Source organism: Callithrix jacchus, chromosome 14 (genome assembly GCF_049354715.1).
Source record: "Callithrix jacchus isolate 240 chromosome 14, calJac240_pri, whole genome shotgun sequence".
NCBI classification, from domain to species: domain Eukaryota; kingdom Metazoa; phylum Chordata; class Mammalia; order Primates; family Cebidae; genus Callithrix; species Callithrix jacchus.
Window position 1 is genome coordinate 40,965,635 of NC_133515.1, and position 25,506 is coordinate 40,991,140.

At 38.1% G+C, this 25,506-nt stretch overlaps 1 protein-coding gene across 5 annotated transcripts in view; it reads right to left on the reverse strand.

The window, feature by feature from the left end:
• EXOC6B (exocyst complex component 6B) overlaps positions 1-22,475 on the reverse strand; it is a 694,189-nt gene extending 671,714 nt beyond the window's left edge. For all 5 annotated transcript variants that reach the window (XM_078349070.1, XM_035272275.3, XM_035272273.2 and 2 more), the window contains exon 1: positions 22,231-22,475. Coding sequence is in view for 3 of the 5 variants with exons in the window: in XM_035272275.3 (XP_035128166.1) it covers positions 22,231-22,343 (113 nt within the window). In the remaining 2 variants the exon portion in view is untranslated. The remainder of the gene's footprint in view (positions 1-22,230) is intronic.
• Between the last annotated feature and the right edge of the window lie 3,031 nt (positions 22,476-25,506).

Genomic DNA, 25,506 nt, shown 5'->3' on the forward strand with positions numbered 1-25,506 from the left:
TAAGTGTGCTGTTTATTTATCAATAGGTCAAAAGATATAGAGATAATTAATAAAATGAAAAAATACATAACTGAAAATATGGTCTGACTTTATTTTAAAGGTTTTCCTTCACCCTAAAGGTTAACCATATTTTTAGTTCTTTCACTGGTCTCCAGATGATTCCTAAAGCACTGTTGATGGTCTCTCTCCTGCAGTAAAAGCCCTTTTCAGAAACTTTCCATAAAACTTATGAAGGACAAATAATACAGCTGTCATCTAAGAAGGTGCTTTCTATAACACGAAAATAAAGAAATGTCTGGAACAATGTTTTGAAGTTTACCAAGTTTAAATAATCCTATCAAAACTATGATGGAAATTTGAAGGAATACTATAGAACTAAGGACCCCTGTCCATTCCATACCTATCAGAATGCTTATTTGCTCCAACTAGAGTCATTGTCTGTCTTAAAGAAAACCTTTCTACCATAAGAAGATTCAGGTAAAGGAAGTTACTACCGTCTCTTTAAAACCATTTCATTTTACAGGCAAAGTGTAGGCACTGTTAGCAGAAGTGTCAACTCACACTGCCTCTCTGAAAGGCAGTTTGACAATACGCATCGAAATTGTAAATGTACATCTCCTTTGACCCAGCAATATCATTTCTTGGAACTCATAATAAGATTATTAGACACATATATAAAGATATAGTACAAGAACTTGTTATCTGCTAAAAAAAAAAAAACCTACAATCTAAATAATCTAAATGCTTACCACTATCATTGGCTAAATATATTGTGCAATCTATATAACAGAATACTTAATATATATGTGTCTATTGCATATTGTTGACTTTTAGGCTATAAAATATCAAGCATAAATGGAATTATTAAAATTATAAATGTTTATAAATACATAAGAAAACATTTTAAATGTTTACCAAAACATTTACCATATTGATAATGTGGCTTTAAGTAATTTTTTCTTTTATCATTAAGTTTTTCTGTATGGTTTGAATTGTCTCACTATATAGATGTATTATTTCAAAATCAGAAAAAAAAAAAAGGCCCTTCTCATCTTGGGGAAAAAAAAAATCTAAGTAAGATTCTGATAGTTTTCTCAAAGACCTAAACCTACTTCCTTTCATGCTGGGTGCTATGAAATATAGATACAAAAAAGAACAATTTTATCTTACAGCAGTGTTCTCAAAGTATGGTAGCTGAACCAATAACATGAGCATCATTTGAAAATAGACAGAAAGGCAAATTATCAGGCCCCACCCCAGACCTACTGAATCAGAAACTCTGAGGGTGGAGCCCAGCAATCTGTATTAACAAGCCCTCCCAGTGGTTCTGCTACACTCTGGTTTGAAAACCACTTCTTAAGATGAATTCAAAACCTGGTCACCTGAAAGGCCAATTTAAACTCCTCTTGGAATTGTTAGTGCCACATAAATCAAATTCAAACAAATATAGGTAATGTCTCCACCAGGAGATCCTACTTGCTCATAAACTTTGGGGGATAAAGACCTCAAGCATATTCAGAAATATCGGAAATAAGACAGTAACTCCAACTGCACTGACAACAGATGCAAAAAGAACAAATAAAATTTCCAAAGCAAACTATAGAAACAACATCTCAAAATAGTGAATAATATAAAGAGCTTAGTGATACCCAGAGCAACTCTCTGGCAATTCCAAGCAATAACAAATTAACTTGGAATCCCAACTGACCGCACAATGACAGAATCACAACTGAGTAATAACCAAATCTCTGGCAAAGATGTGAGGTTTATTCAACATACAATGGAGCTATTAACTGGATCCAAGTATTGTCATCTCAACATGGCAAGAACATCCATATTAAGGCTTAATTTACGAAATTGTGAACAAACTAAACACATCAAAAATAAAAGTCCAAAACACTTCGAGAGCAAATTAAGAGCTCTTTTCTCCAAGGGAAGAAGAAAGAATTCTATCAGTATTAAAATAAGGAAAATGTGGGAGAAATAATAAACACAGGAAAAAAGGAATACATAGACCATTCACTTAAAATTATTGCATCTATAAATGCAAGTTTAGAGTTCTCACTTAGCTTTGAAAGAAATTTTTAATACTTAAAAATAGGGTCTGTACTTGCCCACTGGTACCTTTCCATTTTTCAAGATACTTGACTGCCATCTGCTTGATAATTGTCCTAATATACAAATCTATACTGTCTAAGCTATAAATGGCACAACCTTAGATATGGTGCAGCTGCATACTATACAACCAACACAACTGTACAAAGCAACCATACTTAAGAATTAACCAATTTAGGCCATACTCTGACCTCCACAGTTAATTAGAAATCTTTAAGATATCAGAGTATATAGTTCACAGAGGTTAGGCTGACAGGAGCCTCCCAGCTATGTATATAACCTATAGCTTCATCTTTACAAGTTATTACCGATAAAGTAAATACAGCTCTGGGATTCTAGGTTCAGGCAGACTAAGAACAGGTTGTTCTGTGACCCTTGGCTTTCCATTAACCAGGAATAATACTGCTTTGACTATTGATTTTAGGATGTAGAAAAGGCAAAACTAGTTCGAAGGATTTTCCTGCAGACTCATACTCTTCATATGCTCCTGAGTGAATTTAATTTTTATTTACTTGTTTATTTAATTGGTCTGACTGCCTAATTTTGTCTATTATGCCTCAGAGAACAAGAATGCTACAATAGTCAAGGTTTAATGAAGCTCTTCCTAGAACCCATAGAAAAATGAGGGGGTCTGCTTATTAGTAAGTCATTAGTATATTGACAACATACTGATTTGGATAAAATGTCACTTAAAATTTTTATCTGATGAACGGAATCTAATGGTGCAAAAAAGTAGCACCAGAAATAATTTTGCAAAAAAAAGCTCATATATCATATATACTCAGGTATACAACAATCGGAATTTCTGGACCAGGTAAAATTATCACTCATCCTTCATATAAACTTTTTTTTTTTTAATTTTTTGAGATGGAGTTTCACTCTTGTCACACAGGCTGGAGTGCAATGGTGCAATCTCGGCTCACTGCAACCTCTGCCACCCAGGTTCAAGCAATTTTCCTGCCTCAGCCTCCCGAGTAGCTGGGATTACAGATGCCCGCCACCATGCCCAGCTTATTTTGGTGTTTTTAGTAGAGACGGGTTTCACCATGTTGGCCAGGCTGGTCTTGAAGTCCTGACCTCAGGTGATCCACCCACCTTGGCCTCCCAAAGTGCTGGGATTACAGGCATAAGCCCCTATGCCCAGCCTTTAAACTCTTAAAATAGATATCCCAGATACCATATCCATATATGATTGGTCTCAGCGATTAGCCAACTAAGGAAAACAAGGAGAATCAAGAGAATTTCAAAGTCTTTCTAATAACTTGTTGCAACAAAATGAAAACCTTCTAGAACTCTGCCTCAAACATCTTGAGAAATTTCTCTCCTTCTATTGACAAACTGTTGTAACCTAAAGCTGATCTAAGCAATATCAGACTTACCCTCCTGGTGCCTAGTTTGTCAAAGGCAGCCAGGCAGCGAAAACAAAACTCCTGACAAAGTTTGTGAAATGATGTAAGAAATAAAAACACAATGCTGACACCTGGGATTTTTTTTCTTTTTTAGAATTAACTTATAATAAACTTCCGACTTATTTTTAGTAAGTCTGGTAACAAGGACAAATTCTGAATCATGTTGTCCAAAGCATGAATTTGATAACTGAGGTGATGACAGTTTAAATCTGGTGCACCTTTGTAGGCTTTCTTTTCCCAGCTTTATAAACTACCAGAACTTTGTAAAAGAGGCTACTTTATTTTTCTTTTAATGACAAAAACATATAATTTTACTTATTTATTTTTACAATTTATTTTTAGTATTTGTCAAGGCATAATTGACAAATGAAAATTATATAAATTTATGCTGTACAATATGATGTTTTGATATATGTATACGTTGTGAAATGATTAAATCAAGGTAATTACCTCGCAATTTTTTGCAAACATTTAAGAACTACTCTCAGCAATTTTCAAACATATAGTACATTACTATCAACTACAGTTACCATGCAGTATAGTAGGTCTCTTAAACATATTCACCCTGTCTAATTAAAACTTCATACACTTTGACCAGTATCTCCCCATCCTTCCCCCTCCAGCCTCTGGCAACCACTATTCTACCCTCTGCTTCTATGAGTTCAACTTTTTTCAATTCCACATATAAGTGATATCATCTAATATTTTTCTTTCTGTGCCTGGCTTCTTTTACTTAGCATAATTCCTTCCAGGTTCATCCATGTTGTCACAAATGACAGGATTTCCTTCTTCCATAAGGCTGGATAGTATTCTACTATATATACAAATACATTTTCTATTTTTTCTTTTTTTATAATTTCAACTTGTATTTTAGATTCAGCAGGTACATGTACACATTTGTTAATGAGTATATAGCATGATGCTAAGGTCTCAGGTACAGACTCCATCACTAGCTGGTGACAAAGTACCCAATAGGTAGTTTTTCAACCCATTCTCCACTCCTTCTCTCCCCACTGAGTAGTCCCCAGTGTCTACTGTTCCCACCTTTATGTCCATGTGTACTCAGTGTTTAGCTTCCACTTATCAGTGAGAATATGCAGTATTTGGTTTCCTGTTCCTGTCTTAATTTGCTTAGGAAAATGGCCTCCAGCTACATCCATGCTGCTGCAAAGATCATGATTTCATTCATTTTTATGGCTATACAGTGTTCCATGGTGTATATGTACATTTTCTTTCTTTCTTTTTTTTTTTTTTTTTTTTTGAGATGGAGTCTTGCTCTGTCACCAAGGCTGGAGTGCAGTGGTGTGATCTCAGTTCACTGCAACCGGGTTCAAGTACTTCTCCTGCCTCAGCCTTCCGAGTAGCTAGGACTACAGGTGCACCTGGGCCACCATGCCCAGCTAATTATTTTTTGTATTTTTAGTAGAGATGGGCTTTCACCATGATAGCCAGGATGGTCTCGATCTCCTGACCTCATGATCTGCCCACCTTGGCCTCCCAAAGTGCTGGGATTGCAGGTGTGAGCCACTGCTGTGCCCAGCCACATTTTCTTTACCCAATCTACCACTGATTGGCAAAGACTGGGTTGATTCTATGTCTTTGCTATTGTGAATAGTGAGGCGATAAACATACAAGTGCATGTGTCTTTTTGGAAGAACGATTTATTTTCCTTTAGGTACATACCCAGTAATGGGATTACTGGATCAAATGTTAGCTCTGTTTTGAGAAATCTCCAAACTGCTTTCCACAGTGACTGAACTAATTTACATTCCCACCAGCAGTGTATAAGCATTCCCTTTTCTCTCTGCAACGTCACCAGCACCTACCATTTTCTAAAACTTTTTAATAACAGCCAATCTGACTAGTGTGAGATGCTATGTCACTACGGTTTTAATTTGCATTTCTCCAACGGTTAGTGATGTTGAGCGTTTTTTTCTAATATGCTTGCTGGCTGCATGTGTGTCTTCTTTTGCAAGATGTCTGTTCATGGCCTTTGCCCAGTTTTTAATGGGTTTTTGTTCTTTGCTTGTTACTTTAAGCCCTTATAGATTCTGGACATCAGACCTTTGTCAGATGCATAGTTTCCAAATATTTTCTTCCATTCTATAGGTCGTCTGTTCTGTTTTCTCATTTGGTAGTTTCTCTCTTTAGTTTAATTAGGTCTCAATTGTCAATTTCTGTTTTCATTTCAATTGCTTTGGTGTTATCATGAAATATTTGGCTGTGCCTATGTCCAGAACAGTATTTCCTAGGTTCTCTTCCAGAGTTTTCATAGCTTTAGATTTTACAAATTGGAAACAAATAATGAAAACTGTCTCCATTTGCAGATAACACTATTGTTTACATAGAAAATTCCCAGGAATCTACAAAAAAATTCCTGGACTAACAAATGAGTCCAGCAAGATCACAAAGATACAAGAGAAACATACAAAGACTAACTGAATTCCTGTATAATCGCAATGAAGACATAGACACTAAAGTTAAAAATACAGTAACATTTAAAATCACTTTAAAAAAATGAATTACTTGCAGATAAATTTAACAAAACATGTGCCAACCTTGTATGCTAAAAACTATACAATGCTGATGAAAAAAGTCAAAAGAGTCAATAACAGGAAAATACATACCATGTTCGTGGAGTGGAAGACTCATATTAGTAAAAATGTCAATTCTCCTCAAATTGACATATAGATTTAATGCAATTTCTATAGGATCTCAGCAAGACTTTTTTGCTGGCATAGATTATTCTAAAACATATAAGGCAGCCAGGCACTGAGGCTTGTGTATATGTAATCCCAGCTACTAGGGAAGAGGTGGGAGAATAGCTCGAGCCCAAGAGTTAGAGGCTGCAGTGAGCTATGACTGCACCACTGCATCCAGCCTGGGTGACTGGGGGAGACCCCCATCTCTAAAAAATAAAAAAAATAAATTTATACAGAAAAGCAAAGAAATGTTAGCTAAAACTATTTTGATAAAAGAAGGTTACAATATTCTTATAAAGAAGATTAAATATTTAACAAGATAAAGAGGAATCAGTCTACCCAATATCAGGATTTTACATATAGCTACACTAATAAAGACTGTGGCCTGCTCCATACAAGGAAAAATTGATAAGCTGGACTTCATCAAAAGTAAAACATTTTTGATCTGCAAAAGACCTTTTTAAGAGGGTAAAAAGACAAGCTACAGAGTGGGAAAAAATATTTGCAAACCACATATCCAACAGTAGACTAGTATCTAGAATAAAGAGGATCTCTGTATTATTTCTTACAACTGCATGGGAATTCTATAATTATCTCAAAAGGTTTAATTGTACTTATTTCTTTATTTCAGAGACAGGGTCCCACTCTGTCACCCAGGCTGGAGTGCAGTGGTGTGACATTGGCTCACTGCAGCCTCAACCTCCTAGGTTCAGGTGATCCTCCCACCTCAGCCTCCCTAGTTAGTTGGGACTCTGGTGCATGCCACGATGCCCAGCTAATTTTTGCCTTTTTGCAGAGGCCAGGGTCTCATTATATCACCTAGGCTGGTCTCAAACTCCTGGGTTCAAGTGATCCTCCTGCCTCAGCCTCCCAACATGCTGAAATGGCAGGTGTCAGCTACCGCACCCAGCCAAATTTTTTTAAGTCAAATAAAAAAGTATACCATCAAATCCACATTTACCACTTATAATGCCTCTAATAATCAATTTTTCCTGGGATTTCAGGAACTCTTCTCATTTCACTTTCCTCTTATTTTTGCTGATCCAATGACAAAATATCATTGTATATCTCTTCCTTACAAATGTCAAGGAACTCCATTACCTGACCAAAAACAAAATACTTGGCTAGCTCCATTATTTTTTTCCTTTTTAAAAAATATGTTCCATAAGTTGTCTTTCCTTAAGTCAAATTCCATGCCAGAAACATTTCATAGCATAAATTTAGTCCAGCCCATTGTCTATTTTTATTCATTCATATTGCTTGATAAGACTACATTTCATATCAATATCTTCAGAATTTCATTGTTTATTAGCACCAGAGCTTCCTCAGGAAGTAGAAATTGGTTTGCATTGTGATGATTCTTGCTCACTTAGGTATTTCACTGGACAATGTGTGTTTTAAAATTCTAAGTTACAGGAAGTGGTAGGGAGATATAAAGGGAAGCACAAATAGGAGGAAAAAACAACAGCACAATTTGCAAAGGGAAAAAAATAAAGAAGTTTTGAAAATTGAGATATTGAGAACAATAAGAAGAGACTTGGCTGAAATGTGCAACAAGATACCAGTATGTCACTACACAATATCATAGTACCAGAAGATATGCTTGAGTCACAGAATTTGTCATGTTCCAGGCCTGTAAAAACAAGGTTAAATTGAAAGTCTGTGTTCCTCCACAGGTTTTTAATCAAAAACTATATAATGAAAGAGAGTCTATATTTTGATCCAAATCATCATTTTTGGCAAATGGCCTTCATCATTTATCTAAGATACAATAGAACACTTATTTAGAGTTCCAAACACGAGAGGCATCTAAATACTAAAATGATAGAACTGTTCTAAAAGTAGTTTGTTATTGTCATTGTTTTTGCTTTTGCTTTTAGGTAATGATCAATTGATTATCAAACCACAGTAGTAACTGAAAGTAAATTCATGCAAGTTCAAAGTGCATGTCAATATGCTGACCTTCAATACTAAATGACAGGTGTTTTAAAAGAGTCCCAGTCCATAGGTATCATCACAAATCAAATTAAGGTAATCTAGTTGGTTGCATTGTGATGGCTCTTGCTCCCTTAAATGTTTCACTGGGTAATGTTTCACTTTAAAGCTCTAACAGGCATGCAATTTATATTACATGCTTAAATTTCTTTCATTAAATCATTGTCCTCTTGGGAGTTAACATATCTCAAAAAAAATTGTAATTCTGGAACAGGGTAGGTTTCAGTAATTTCAGCTACTTACTGAAATTAGTAAGTAAATAATCTACTTAATAAGACATACCTTTTCCCGCTAGTATAATTTGTAGATTGTACAATGTAAGGCAAAACATCTCTGGTCATTTTATTTGTTGGTAATGTTTCAAATGTCCAAGGTGAGTTGATTTTTTTTAAACATCAAATTTAAGACATATTATAGGTTTGCAAGATGTTACCAAACAAAATTTTGGTACCAAACAAAATTATTGTGGCATTAATGGCATTAGTTTCTGTGCTAGAATGCACCCCAGACTACTTTAGGGAAGACTCTTGACCCTATCCTCGGGTATTCTCCCTCACTCCATTTATTTTAGTGGCATAAGGTAGTTTATTCAGATTCTTCAACTTTCATAAAAAAATATTAAACCTACCTACAGCTGGTTTACTTTTAAAGCATATATCACTCTGTACTTAACCAAAAACACAGGCAAATGACATATTCGGGGGGAAAAAAGGCAGAAAAATACCAACTTGAACTCAATGAGAGTCAATACTTATCAAACGGCTTGACAACTAAAAGCTGTACTTATAAAAAATTAACATATATGAGGTACATACATTCTTTCAGATTAGAAATCATGGAGACTAGACTGAACACAAGGGGGAGAATAGTAATGCATTTCCACCTTCTACTCTCTAGGTATTATAAAATCTATGCCTTGATTAAGCCAAGATCAGCAAAGAACTGCATTCCTGGACCACTTTATTTTGGCTCCCTGCAAGAACTCTTTCACAAAATTTTACTTTGGTTATACCTTATGCTTTCACAAAACGGCAGTCTAACAAAGAGCCTATCACATATTGCTACATTTACTATATGGTATCAAAGTTACATTATACAGGGGTTTCTCTGTCAGGACACATGGGAAAAACACTTCTCTAATGTCAAACTCAGAGCCAAGAATAATTGTACCTCTCCTAATAACCACTTTTTGACTTTGAATCCTCTAACTGCTTTTACTCTTTACTTCATATTCTCCTTCCTACCCTTATTTTCCCTTTGCCCCAATTTCTTCACCACCTTCAATGTATCTATTATGTATATTTTTTAAATTACATAGCTTTTTGGAAACTGAATTCCTTTCTAGAACAAGGGAAGGAAATAATCAGAGACAAAGAAAGATAAAGAAAAATCAATTGCCCATTACCCAGAATAAGAGGAGAAGATTGAGAACAACTCAGAAACAAAGTTAAAACAAAATTAATCCCCCAAAAAAAGAGTCAAAATGTGGAATAAAATATTAATGTTAAGTGACATGCAATTTAAAGGAAAACATTTATCATTCTATAGACACCTAGAAATATAATTTATAACATATGACATCAAACTGCTTTTTAAAAATAGCCAAAACATTAAAATATTCCATTATTATTATCTGTTCTTTAGATGAACTCCCCTTAGTTCAAATACTGGAAAAAAATCTATGCAACATTAGTTTGTCTTTGTGCACACTATGCTCCTTGCTTTCTAACTATTCCAGCAGACACTACTACATCACAGAAATGGGTTTATTCTTCTTTTCCTAATCCAGGACAGATATCACTAAGAAATAACTTGAGTCACCTCAGATCTCAAGTGTTTAAGTTTAGCTGTGTAACAGTGTTACCAACTTCTCTCCCTCACTATTTTTGCTATTTTCCCTAAGCAAACTTAAAATGCCCAGGATCTCAAAATGTGACTCATTTCACAGACAAGTGACTATTTTTATTTCTTCTAGTTGCTTACAGATAGAAGTTTGATTTCAGTATATGATTAAAATAATTATTAAATTATTAGTTAATACTACAAAGTACCAACTTCAATGATGAAAGAATTAAAATATTTTTATTTTCCTCAATGACCTAATTAATATTCATATGTATAATATTCCAGCTAAAGCTATGTGAGATGTGTCACTAAAATTCTGTACTTGCAAAACCATACTAAATCATTGTCTTCATCAATAAATTTGTATAACTAATTCATATATTGTGTTGATGCTGAACATAACATAAACATACAAATACATGCCATAAAAGTTCAAGGTAAAGAATTTATTAAACTGTTGATATCCCCTGATTTGCTAAGAATTTTATTTGTATGTGAAGCAGTATTTTTTTTTTTTTTTTGAAACAGAGGCTAGCTCAGTCACCCAGGCTAGAGTGCAGTAGCACAATCTCAGTTCACTGCAACCTCAGCCTCTCAGGTTCAAGCAATTCTCGTGCCTCAACCTCCGAATAGCTGGGACTACAGGCCTGCACCACCACACCCTATTTATTTTTGTATTTTTAATAGATATGGGGTTTTACCATGTTGACCAGGCTGGTCTCGAACTCCCAACCTCAAGTAGTCTGCCCACCTCGGCCTCCCAAAGTGCTGGGATTACAGATATGAGCCACCACACCCACCTGAAGCAGCATTATCTAATGATATAACTGCATTCACCAGTAAAACCTTCTAATTTCAAATTACCACAGCATCTGAATATAATATTTTTAAATTCTTTTAAAATGCCTTTGTTTACTGATGTCCCTTTATAAATAAAATAATAAAGAGGTAGGTTTGAAGCTTTCCTTTCTTAAAAAACTGGTTTATTTAGCAATCACAACTAATTTCACTGTACATACTCATCATGCATTTAAGCAACATGTAACTATCAAAGGTTCTTTACCCTGGGCTCCCAAATACCAAAAAGAAAAATAACTGGGCCGGGTGTGGTGGCTCACACCTGTAATCCCAGCACTTTGGGAGGTGAGGCAGGCAGATACCTTGGGCCCAGGAGTTTGAGAGCAGCGAAACTCCATCACTACCGAAAGTACAAAAACTTAGCTGGGCGTGGTGGCACGCACCTCTAGTCTCAGCTACTCAGGAGGCTAAGGTGAGAGGATAGCTTGAGTCCAGCAGGCAGAGGTTGCAGTGAGCTGAGATTGTACCACTGCACTCTAGCCAGGAGAGAGGGAGAGACCCTGTTTCAAAAAAGAAAATACCCCCCTTATAGAAAAATAAGCAAAAGACACACAAAAAATAAGCAAAGCACACACACAAAATACCTTAAACATACTATTGTGAGATTTTCAGCCTCACAATAAGAAAAATAAAAATAAAAACTATACTGAAATACTATTTAACACTTTTCATATTAGCAAAAGCCCAAAAGCCTTTGGGTTAAAAAAAAAACTATGAAGAACTTTATTGAAAGGGTTATAAAGAAATGAGGAAGCTCACAGACTGCTAGAGGGAGAACAAAATGGTAAAGTTTCTAAAGTGGATAATACCTATCAAACTCCAGATACATTCATCAATTACTTATCAATCTGACTTCTGGGAATCTATCCTATAGATATAATATTAAATGTACAAAAGGCCAAGTGCAGTGGCTCAGGTCTCTAATCCCAGCACTTTGGGAGGTGGAGGCGGATAGATTATTTGAGATCAAGAGCTCAAAACCAGCTTGGCCAATGTGGTGAAACCCTGTCTCTACTAAAAATACAAAATTTAGCTAGGCATGGTCGTGGGCACCTGTAATCCCAGCGACTCACGAGGATGAGGAAGGAGAATCACTTGAGCCCAGGAGGTGGAGGTTGCAATGAGCAGAGATCACACCATTGCACTCCCATTTGGGAGACAGAATGAGACTCCGTCTCAAAAACAAAACAAAACAAAAATGAAATGCACAATAAAAATGACCAATATTCAAGGCTATCCCTTGCTGCATTATTTTTTCTGGTAAAAGGCTGGAAATAATCCAACTATCCAGAAACAGAGGACTGGTTGAATAAACCATGGTATATTTACATAATGGAATAGTATATGTAGCTATTTTTAAAAATTAAGAAAACCTCTATATACTGATATGGATAGATCTCCAAAATATATGTACAACTAAAAAACTAAGCTGCAGAAGTCTATACAATAACACTATTATGTAAAAGGAAGAAGAAAATAAGATAATATATGCTTCTATTTGCATAAGAAAGCAATGGAAGAATAAACAACAAACTAATTAAATGGGGAAATAAAAGGAATCAGACAAAAATGTTTATTAAATCTATAATTCATATTTTCTTTCCATGTTTTAAATAAAATATTTCAAACCCAGACAAGATAATTTACCTATATTATTTTTTATTTTCAAAGTTACAGCAAATAAGATTTCCAGGAGCTCAGGTTCCTCAGAATTACACATTTGATCAAATGATAACTAATAAACTCTTGAAATTTAATACAGGAACACTTACCAAATGCTACACTCCCATTTATTTTTCTCTGTGGTTACTAATTTTTCTGTGGTTTGAATCTAGTCAATCAGATAACAAATCAGCATAACATCCACTGGAAGAGCTTCAGTGAAAATTTGTGTCTATTTAACTCAAACAAAATCAGACACAGAGCCCATTGCTAGCTATCTGAACCAAATCAACATTGTCTTGTTAGCCACAGATTCTTCACAATTTTTTTATTTTTCCAGTTTGCTTGATAACTCAATGAGGACATTTTTTAAAAAACAAATTTCTCTTTACTAAACCACAAAAATTTATCCTCCTATTCCATATGAAATGTGTTTAACATTATCCACCCTTTTTTACCCAAATTGACAATTTCAAATGTTCACTAAATGTTAAGCTTTATTTATATAACATACAGTCAGATTATAATGCTTTAATTATTAGAGTTACAATTCTTGAACTTGCAAACTTTTGACAACACTACACTGAGGAATGACAGGCTTTAGGGACCAATTATTTTAGATCACACTTCACTGATGAAGAGAAAGAAGAACTATAAAAGTATATATCATTATAAAAAAAGACATTTCTGATATGTGGAGGCTTTCTAAATTTTCATTAGGTTTCTTTTCTCTCAAAAGGTAGTCATATTTTTAAGACAGTTTACCTGCAAATCAGTTAATTCCCAGATAATTAACAGTTGGTGATATATTTTTTAATTCTTCTATTCATTCAACAAATATTTACTGAGCACCAGCTATATGCCAGGCATCCTTTGGGTTCCCAAGATACAGCAACATACAAAAGAAACAAAATCCCTTATCCCTGGAACAGACATTCCAATAGGGTAGACAATCAAAAAATAAATGTCAGGCCATAATAAGTTATTCGAAGAAAAGTAAAGTTCCTCTCCTCATTGTTCCCTATCCTAATAATTGGCATCATCATCATCTGATTGCTTAGGCCAAGAGCCTTAGAATCATCCTTGATCCTCTCTTTAACTCCCATAACTAATCCACCATTTCGGCACTACCTTCAAAACATATTCTAAATCCAGCTACTTCCCATCGCCTCCTCCCTAATACCATATGCATGCCATAACCACCTCTTGTCTCTTATTACTACAAATATGCCTTAACTGGTTACCCTGTTTCCTCTTACTCTGTCTCCACACAGCAGCCAGAACATTCCTTGCTTGGTGGTGGTGGTGGTGGTAGTTGTTTTTGAGACAAAGTCTGCTCTGTCACTCAGCCTAAAGTGCAGTGGTGCAATCAACACTCACCTCCAGGGTTCAAGCAATTCTTCTGCCTTAGCCTCCTGAGTAGCTGGGATTACAGGTGCCTGCCAACACACCCAGCTAATTTTTGTATTTTTAGTAGAGATGGGGTTTCACCATGTTGGCCAGGCTTGTCTTGAACTCCTGGCCTCAAGTGATCTGCCCACCTCAGCCTCCCAAATTTCAGGGATTGCAGGCATGAGCCACCATACCTGGCCACATTCCTTGTTTAATCTAAGTGACAACATGTCACTTTCCTGCTCAAAACTCTCCTGTACTTTCCCATAATACTTAGAATAAAAACTTTCCTGTACCTTCCCATAACACTTAGGATAAAATCAAAGTCTCTTCCTTAGTCTACATGATCTGGACCCTGACTACTTTCCTACAATCACTTCTCACCATTATCCTTTTCCTGAGGGCCCTGGCACTTACTGTTCCCTTCGTATGGAAGGTATTTCCCTCACAGAGAGCCATATGGCTTGTTGCTTCACTCTATTCAAACCTTTGCCAAAGCTACCTTTCCTAACCCCCTAATTGAAAGCAATAACCCAGTCATTATCTAACATTAACCACTAAATAGCATTGCACCATATATTTATTCATTTATTCTGTAAGTGCCCACTACAGACTCCATAAGCGCCATAAAAGTAGAAACTTGTCTCTGTTATTGCCTGCTGTACCCCAGAGCCTGGAAGAGTATCTGGCACACAGACATTGCTCAGTATTGAATGAACATATGAATGAATCAATTCATTAATAAAGCCACTAAAGTGACATCATTATAATGTATAAACCTGTATATAACATGTTAACTGAATAGGCAAGACACATAACAATCATCTAATACTTAATGTAATAAAGTGCATATGAAAAAAGTTAAAAGGAAATATAAAAACTTAAAAGTGGTAAGAAGGTAGCAGAATTAAGTTAGTTGTCTGTTTCTTCTTAAGTCATTCTATTACACTTATAATTACAATATAAAAATGTTCTTTTTAAAAGGAACTACTATTAAAAAATAAGCATGAGCAATGGGGATGTCCTTCCCCGTCAGTGATTGTCAAGGATGGAGTATATCACAATCACCTGAAGGGCTTTTATACATTTATTTTTGATCTCCTCCTCCATTCTTCACTCCATCCTAAAATAAGCCCTCCCAGGATCTGATTATTGGTAAGTATGATATACCCTAGATATGTGCAAGCATTGAAAGGAAAAAAAAAAAGGCTAACCACTAAACAAACAAAACTCAAAAAAATAGAAATACTTAAGCCCACATGGCAAACCCAATGGTAAAAGCAGAAGATGATTCACGCAAGTACCATGGCACCCCATCTACGTTGGAGGAAGAGTATGAAAAGAAAAACGAGGCCAGGCACAGTGGCTCACACCTGTAATCCCAGCACTTTGGGAGGCCAAGGGGGGCAGATCACAAGGTCAAGAGATCGAGATCATCCCGGCCAACATGGTGAAACCCCATCTCTACTAAAAAATACAAAAATTAGCTGGGCATGGTGGTGTGCGCCTGTAGTCCCAGCTATTCGAGAGGCTGAGTCAGAATTCCTTGAACCCGGGAGGCGGAGGTTACAGTAACCAGAGATTGCGCCACTGGCAACAGAGCAAGACTCTTGTCTCAAAAAAAAAAAAAAAAACAGAAAGAAAGAAAAGAAAAAAGAGAGAAAGAGAAAGGAAGCATCCTTCATGATACCTGCTAGGCAGTAGTCCTAGCTTGGAACCTTGGATGGTACCCTGCTAGGCAGTAGCAGATACCATGAAGGATGCTTTCTCTTCATTTTTCTCATCATTTTTTAGATGAGAAAAATTTGCCCACTTGGGTGGTAAGTTGCTTGTAAAAGTAAGTTTATTTAATTTATTGAAGAGAGCCATGGACCTATAATGAGAAAGTGTCATGAACCAAGGATTATGATTAACTGATCTCTGTACAAATGAATTAATGGGAAAGGGTGCTGGATGGAAAAATAAGAGCCATGTGGCCAAAGTCACAGAAGTAGTAGTGGGGATGCCAGGTTCCCCCATATTTAATTATCAAATGACCTTAAATAAAACAGCCTTTTGAAAATATTCCCTTCAATTTGTTTCTTGTAAGAGCTAGCTTTATAAGCAAACAATTTTAAAAAGCAAGACAGGAAATTATTCCTACACCCATAAGTACAGCTTTGTAACAATAAAATATATAAAGCAAAGTTCAAGAAGGAAAAGCATCAAAACAACAGCAGTTGTGTCATAGGATTGTAAGTAATTTTTAATCTAGTTTCCAAATTCCATATTCTGACATATTGTTTTAACAGTGAAAAAGGTAAGACATTATCATTAATATACTTTATGTTACACAAGACTGGGTAGTATGACACAAAATAATTCCAAAAGACAAATATCAGTCCCTAAAGTAAAGTTCTTTACCAGGATCAAATATAGCAATCAGATCATTCTTATGATACAGGAATTGAGCTAAAAAGAGAAAACCTTTAGCTGAAAACCAGAGCAAACTTCCCTGGGTGAGAATACTAAATGAAGGAAGTTAGGCTAACTAGCAAAATCAAATAAACTCAATAACAGGGTTAATGTTGCATTTCTGCCACAAATAAGGAACATAAATCATGATAAGGAGATCAAAATAAATCAACCAGGAATCTGGTGTTTTCATAAAAAAAGACAGCACTCAACAAATGGTGTTAGAACAACCAGATAGCCACACGCCAAAGAATGATACAAAAAACTCTTCCTCACATCATAAACAAAAACTAATTCAAAATGAATCACAGATCTAATTGTAAAAGATAAAATTATACAACACTTAGAAAAAATATAGGAGCAAATCTTCATGATCATGCATTATACAAAAGTTTCCTAAAAACAACATCAAAAGCACAAGACAAAATAAGAAAAAAAAATGATTAATGGACTTCATTTAAATTAAAAGCTTTTGTGCAGCCAAAATTTGGAACATGAAAGGTATCAAAAAGTGAAGAAGACAAATCACAGAATAGGATAAATAATATATCTGATACAGGACATATTCAGAATACATGAAGACCTCCTACAACTCAACTAAAAATAAAAAATTTTAAAAAAGCAAATGGGCAAAGGATCCAAAAAGGATAAACAATGACTAATAAGCACATGAAAAGACTAGCTATTAGGGGAATGCAAACCAAAACTACAATGAAATGCAACTTCACACCCACAAGGATGACAAAGTAAAAAAGATAATAGCAAGTGTTGACAAGGATGTGGAAAAATTGGAACCCTGATACATTGCTATAGGAATGTAAAATAGTACACACACTTTGGAAAAACAGTTTAGCAGTCCCTCACAATGCTAAACACAGAGATACCATACAGCCTAGAAATTCCTCCTAGGTACATATTCAGCAAAAAAATTTTGTACCGATACAAAAACTAGAATACAAATGGCCATGGCAGCATTGTTCCACAGCTCCAAAATGGAAACAACCTAAATGTCCATAAACTGATGAACAAATAAAATGTAGTATATCCACACAATGAATTTATTATTCATCGATAAAAAGAAATTAAGTGCCGATAACATGCTACCACATAGATGAACCTTGAAAACATTAAATTACCAAAAAACACATATTGTATGATTCCATTTATATAAAATGTTCAGATGTCCAGAACAGCCAAATCCATAAAGAAAAGTAGTGATTGCCTAGGAGGGAGAGGGAACAGAATGAAGAGACCACTAATGGGTACAGGGTTTCTTTTTGAGGTAATGAAAATTTTCTAAACTTAGGTTGTGGTGATTGCTGCACAACTCTGTGAATATACATACCGAAAAACATTTAATTGTACACTTGAAATGGGTAAGTTGTATGATACAGTAATTATACCTCAATATAGCTGTTTTTTAAATGGCAGTGTATTTCACTATTAAATTTTAAGTTTGAGGTCAGGCACGGTGGCTCACGCCTGTAATCCTAGCACTTTGGGAGGCCAAGGCAGGCAGATCACGAGGTCAGGAGTTTGAGACCAGCCTGACCAACATGGTGAAACCCTGTCTTTACAAAAATACAAGAAATTAACCGGCATGGTGATACGTGCCTGTACTCCCAGCTACTCAGGAGGCTGAGGTGAGAGAATTGCTTGAACCTGGGAGGCGGAAGTTGTCGTAAGCCGAGATCGTGCCACTGCACTCTGGCCTGGGCAACAGAATGAGACTCAGTCCCAAAAAAAAAAAAAAAATTTTAAGTTTGAAAACAAAATCTTAAATAACAATTAGACTGAACGTTAATTGCTATTACCCAAAGTACAAAGTGAAGAAATGACTTCTGAGTAAGTGATATAAAGGAAGAGTAGAGATACAGGGATGGGATTTGAAAAATGAAAAGAGAGAGCTATTGTCCATGATCTGTGATCAAAAATTTAGTATTTATAACACAAAACAGGAATCAATGCTATTTTAAAAACAGGACAGGTTTTAACACCTTATATGCCTCTTTCCAAAATTAGGACTCACAGATAACAAAATGATTTTTAAGATAAAGACAAAGAAAGAGATAGCTACTTTCCTGAAAGAACTTGCTAGGCAACAGCCTCGCCATGTGTGGATATGCTTGGGCCTTTCAGAATTACAATGAAAAAGAAGAGGTGGTATACCTTATGATATATGGGAATGTACAGTGCAAAACTGAAATAATAATAGTAATATAATGAAAAAGTCAAGCCACTGTGACTCCTCAAACAAAAAAGGAGTTAAGACTGGAAAAATAATCTAGTATCAAAGCAAAGAAAGAAAGCAAGTAATGATACACAAATAATAGCTGGCAAAGTGAAGAGTCTGGTCAGGCAAGATAGCCAAGAGGATTTTTTCGAAGAGCAGATATTTTAGGGATGGATATACTAATCTAATATCTGCTCTCAATTTACTTTGCTCTTTGGTTTCTCTTCAGCTAGAAAACCTATCTCAGGAACAGTTAAGAATCTGGTGCCTTTACAATGTTACCTCAAAAGATGCAAGGAAGAGGAAAGACATAATATGAAGAGGAGTAGAGAAGTTTGAGATTTACAGTTGAGTAGTTAAGGCAAGAGAGCCACTGTCTTAATCAAAGCTGTTTAATGATAGTGATGAAAAACAGGAGATAATGACAATCGAGGCACATCCCAAGTAAGGCACAGGATCTGAAACATCAAGTCTGTGCATGCTGCTGCCTCTGAACGGAATAAGGAGAAAAGGTGAGATCATCCCCTATGAATATGGGTAGGGACAGCTACAGTAAAGACAAAGACAGTGGGTACTCCTTGTATTCTAGGATGTTCGAGTGAATGAACCCTGGGTCTGATAGTAAAATTTAGTGTAATCTGCTTTAAAAAAAAAAGGTTGAGACCAAAAATGAAAAGCTCATGATAATCACATAGAAAGTCAAGAAAAGCAACTAAAACTGGTAGTGAGTCTCAGACTTTTTTTTAACAGTGTCCCCTTAGGGCAAAAGATCTCTTAATCTATCTCCCTATACAAAATCCCACTTTTCAGTGGAAAAAAATCTCAATAATAACAATGAAACAAGTTTTAGGGAGCCTGGGTAACTTATTTTTAAATCGTAATGTATACACAGTTGACCCTCTGTATCTGCAGGTTCAACCAACCTCTCAAATCAAAGTTTTTTCCAAAAAAAAAAAAAATTGGACAGTTGGACAGTGGCTGGCCACAGTGGCTCTTGCCTGTCATCCCAGCACTTTGGAAGGCTAACGCAGGTGGATTGCTTGAATCCAAGAATTCAAGTCCAGCCTGGGCAACATGGTGAACCCCATCTCTACATATACTATAAGAAAGTCGCCAGGTATGGTGGCATATGCCTGTAGTCCCAGCTACTCAGGAAGCTGAGGTGGGAGAATCACCAGGAGGTTGAGGCTGAAGTGAGCAGTGACTGCAGTGACTGTGCCACTGCACTCCAACCTGAGCAACAGATTGGGACCCTGTCTCAAAAAAAAGGATGGTTGCATCTGTACTAAACATGCTACAGACATATGTCTTGTCATTATTACCTAAACAATACAGTATAACATATATTTACATGGCATTTACATTATATTAGGTATTATAAGTAATCTAGAGATGATTTGAAAAGTGTGTAGGATCACTGACCCTTACAAGCTGAAGAAAATGGGAAGTGAGAGAAGCACAATGGTCCTGATCATAAGGCAATGGGGGTTGGTGGAGAGACAGGCAACTGTGTGGAAAGAACTGCTCCAAAAACGGGAGCTAAAAGTCACTTTAAAGGAACAAAGGGGCCAAGCACAGTGGCTCATGCCTGTAATCCCAACACTTTGGGAGGCTAAGGTGGGAGGATCATTTGACCCTAAGAGTTTAAGACCAGCCTGGGCAACACAGCAAAATCCCATCTCAAGCCAGGTGTGGTGGTGGTGCACAGCTGTAGTCTCAACTACTCGGGAGGCTTAGGTGGGAGGATCTGAGCTCAGGAGGTCAAGGCTGCAGTGAGCTACGATCACATCACTGCACTGCAGCCTAGGAGACAGAGGAAGACTTTATCTCAATAAAATGAATATTAGGTGGTTTTTGCCATTACTTTTCATAAATAAAGAGACAAAAGGCAAACTACTAAGGATAGCTATGACCCGAGGTGGTACTGGAAGAAATGTGCTAACAATGTGTCCTTGAGAAGGAAACTTTGAAGATGGAGATGAGGAGTAGTGTTCAGCCTGCTCTCCTTCAATTAGTCTTTGCTGGGTCAACTCACTCCATGAAAACGCAAGGAGTGAGTAATAACTTTTCTGATGGGAGGTGCAGTGACCCAAGACTGCAAGAAGGGTAAGATAGTTAAGATAGTTATCTATGTATTGGCCCCATGGAGATCAGAATACACAACAGATGAGTCTGTTTTGTTCTAGAACACCAGCAACATGAGGGGAAAGGGGAAAGTAGTTCAAAACTGGACTTAGCCTGGGCGTGGTGGCTCACACCTGTAATCCCAGCACTTTGGTGGGTGGGTGGATCACCTGAGGTCAAGGGTTCGAGACCATTCTAGCCAAATGGTGAAACCTCGTATTTACTAAAAATACAAAATTATCCGGGCGTGGTGGCATGCACCTGTGATCCCAGCTACTCGGGAGGCTGAGGGAGGAGACTCGCTTGAACCTGGGAAGCGGAGGTTGCAGTGAGCCAGGATCGCGCCACTGCACTCCAGCCTGGGCAATAAGAGCAAAATTCCGTCTCAAAAAAAAACAAAACAACAACAACAAAAAAAAAAAACTGGGCTTAGTGAGTAATTATCAACAGGAAGTTGGGGTAGCCGGTAATCCCCAGCTGAGGCAGAACAACAGTGGCTAAGTGTCTGGCTCCAGGCTACCCGATCAGGAATCTGAGTCCCCACTTGATTTTTTCTGTGACCTTGGGCAAGTCACTTAACCTCTCTGTGCCCCATCTGTAAAAGGAGAGTAATAGAACCTACCTAATACGGTTGTTTTGTGGCTTAAATAAGTTACATTTGTAAATCACTTTATACGTCTTGAGCTTTATGTAACAAGTGCTACCTAAATTTGTTAAATAAGTTGAGGTAAGTCGGGATTTCTTTTGACATCTCCAAATAAAATGGAGATGTGACTGCAAAAAAAAAAAAAAAAAGTGGTAACTAGGGGCAGCAGCAGGGTCAATTTTCCCCAGCAATGAGGAAGCTGCACCGTGGGCGAGGGTCGTCCCGGTAACAGGAAAGCAGGGATAAAGGAACAGCTGCTCCTAGGAGAGGGGCGCGGGTTGGGGGAACTTCCATCCAGGCCTAGGATTTTCAGGGACTCGTTTCTGAGAAGCGGCTGTGATTCTAAGCCAAGACTTTGATTTCGAGCACCAGACCGTGGAGTGAAATTCTGTGTTGTCTGAAGAGCAGGACTCCTGTCTAGGACAGGACGGAGTTGGAGTCGGAGGGAGAAGCGTTATGTCCCGGGGGAAGACATGCCGAGAGCCACCACCATCTGTCGGGTGCCCTCTCGTTCCCCAGCGCCAGGCCAGCCTCGGAGGGAGAACGAAGGCTGCTCTAGCCCGGAGGGAGGCAGCGGGAGCCTCCTGAGTCACTGGGCGGTGGAGCGCCGTGAAGGGACCCCGCGTCGGGGCTGCGAAGGGAGACCCGCCTCGCCCGGGACGCAGGGTCTCTCCGAAGGGAGGGGCCGGCGCCGGCCCTGGGGAAGCCGGCCGGAGTCCCGACCCACAGGAGCCTGCCTCGTCCCGCCCGTTCCCGCCCGTTCCCGCCCGTCGGTGGCCCCGGCACACGGGGTACCTGAGCGTGGGCCCGATGCAGGCCGTGTCAGTGCTCTCGATCTCTCGCAGGATCCGCTCGTGCTCTGCTGCTGTCTCCAGACTCTCCGCCTCCGCCATCTTACCCCGCTCCATAGACTGGGGGCGCCCCACAGCGCGTCCCCTCCGTCGGCTCGGCTCACCTTTTAGCTGCCCCACACTCCCTCTCCCACCCCAGGCTCCACAGCCGTCCCAGCCTCTGGCTACCCGCAGGCCGACCCCTCCCTCAGGCTCGGCACGCCCCCTTGCGTCACCGCGTCCGTCAGCGTTCTGCGCAAAGTCCGCTGGGATTTGCAGTTCTTTGGGAAATACTAGCTTGGATTCCGTTCATTTATGCATTGAATCCACAAATACTTGTTGAAAGCCCACTATAAGCTAAAAACAGTTAACAACACTGCGTAAACAGTGATGATCAAGGCAGGCAGTGGCACTAAGCCTACAAATTCTTGTTAACCACCTTTGCCACAAAGTGCAAAGTCTCTGTAGGTGCAAATAATAAAGACTAACTTAATGTCTGACAGAGGCCTTACAATCTAGAGGGGGAGACGACGAGCTGGAGAATTCAAAACTGTGTGCTGTAAATCACTTCAGAGAATGGAGTTCAGGGATCTCTTCTGGTTGCCAAGGGTTCATAAAGAGACTGCGTTTCGAAGGTTAAAAGGCATAACTGGAAGCTGTGAGGAGAACCCAGACAGCCAAAAAGAATTTCATTTGCACTGACCTGTAAAGAAGTAGTAGTAAGGGATGGGTCTGGAAAGGTATGTTGGAGAGAAATTGTGAGGAGCCTTAAATACTGGTCTGAGAAATGTGAACTCTGTTCTAATGGTTCCACTGATCCAACAACAAACTGCAACAGATGCACCTGGAAACATTATTTTTTTAATACAGACTGATTAACAGTCGTACATATGGAGGTTCTGATCCAGGAATCTGCATTTCATAAACTCACCAGTTACAATCTAAAAATCAGATTTATTGATGAGTGCTTGAGTTTTTGCATAACATAATGAATGGGAAGCCATGGAAGGTTTTTAAGAGGAGTGACACAATCAGGAAATTTGGTGAAGAGCAAGCATACAAGATGTGCAGAGATAGAGAATCTGGAGATAGGAAAACACTATAGGAGATGATAAAGCCTAAACCAGGGAAGCAGCAATGAGAATGAAAAAGAATGAACAAGTAGGAAAAACCTCAAAAAGGGAGAATTGCCAAGATTTACTAGATACCAAGAAGGAGGCCGGATATTACTCCAAGGTTTAGTACTAGAGTAACTAATAGAAGAGGGTTTCTACTGACAAAAAAAAATGGCATGTGAGAAGAACCAAACTGGAAGTTTAGGCTAAATAATTTGTGCTACAACCATACTATAGACCATTACGCAATCATTAAAAAGCAAGACAAAAGACTCTACAGTCATACATGAAGCTGTCTCCAGGCTGTAGTGTTGAGTGGAAAAAAGCAAGGCATGAAACAATATATAAACTCTGTCCTCATTTGCTTTTTAAAAGAATAAATACTTTGGGAGGCCGAGGCGAGTGAATCACAAAGTCAAGAGATTGAGACCATACTGGCCAACACAGTGAAACCCCATCTCTACTAAAACATAAAAATTAGCTGGGCTTGGTGGCACGCGTCTGTAGTCCCAGCTACTCGGGAGGCTGAGGCAGGAAAATTGCTTGAACCCGGGAGGCGAAGGTTGCAGTGAGCCAAGATCGCACCACTGCACTCCAGCCTGGTGCCTGGCGACAGAGCGAGACTCTGTCTCAAAAAAATAATAATAATAATAAATATTCACTTATATGCTTTGATATACACATACATATACATAATATTACATATAATATTTCTGAAAAGATGACCAAAATAATGTTAACAGTAGTGGCAGCCAGGAAAAAAATTGGAAAGGAGTGGTCTGAAGTAGAAAGAAGGTATTTTTAATTATCTATCATTTGCACTCTTGAAATTATTTTCCTTGTGCATGCATTGCTTTTTTTTTTTTTTTCCTGAGATGGAGTCTCACTCTGTCACCCAGGCTGGAATGCAATGGCACGATATCGCCTCACTGCAAACTCCACCTCCCAGGTTCAAGCAATTCTTTGCCTCAGCCTCCTGAGGAGCTGTGATTACAGGCGCCCGCCACCACACAAGGCTAATTTTTGTATTTTTAGTAGAGACGGTGTTTCACCATCTTGGCAAGGCTGGTCTTGAACTCCTGACCCTGCGATCCACCCACCTCAGCCTCCCAAAGTGCTGAGATTACAGGCGTGACCCACCGTGCCTGGCCGCACTGCTTTTTAAATAAAAATAGTAGTTATTAACCAAAAACACATTTAAAAAATAAACCAGTAGTGAGAAGAATGGGTTTGCCCATTCCTGGTTTGCCAGGAAGAGAGAAAGTTGATAAACCTGTTTCCAGATAATCTCTGACTGTCCTTGTTTTGTTCCATTACTCATGTTTAAACAATTCCAAACAGATGTAGGAGGGGTAGGGAGAGTACAGACTTTTGTATTCCTAAAGCTCTCTTGAAATACATGACGGAGGGTCCCTTCAGACACCCATTTTAGCATCTCACTCAGCAAAATTTTCACCCATCACAGGAAGCAGGCCGCTGCATAGATGAGATATGTTCAGTAGTGGTTAAACTAGCTTCTGCTACTGTCAGCAGTTCTTGTGAGCCTCCACGAGGCCAGAGGCCACATATCTTAGCAACAGGGAATGAGTCTGGAGTAAGCAGTATTGGAACCCTCCAGTGAAGATGACCTGTCTAATGTTAATGTCCTGCAAATAGAAAGAATGTGAGTCCCATTGATTCAGTTCCAGCACTGGTGGTTAAAATGTATTGAGCAGGCTGGGCACGGTGGCTCATGCTTGTAATTCCAGCACTTTGGGAGGCAGGTGAATCTCTTGAGATCAAGAGTTTGAAATCAGCCTGGCCAACATGATGAAACCACGTCTCTACTAAAAATATAAAAATTAGCTGGGTGTGGTGGCAGGTGCCTGTAATCCCAGCTACTCAGGAGGCTGAGGCAGGAGAATCACTTGAACCTGGTAGGCGGAGGTTGCGGTGAGCTGAGATCACACCATTGCACTCCTGCCTGGGTAACAGAGTGAGACTCCACCTCGAAAACAAACAAAAAATGTATTGAGCACTTTCTGTGTGGCAGTCACAATATACAAAGTAAGTACTTCATATACATCAACCTCATTAAATTCTTACAACAATCCTTTGCAATAAACATCACGTGTCCCATTTTACAA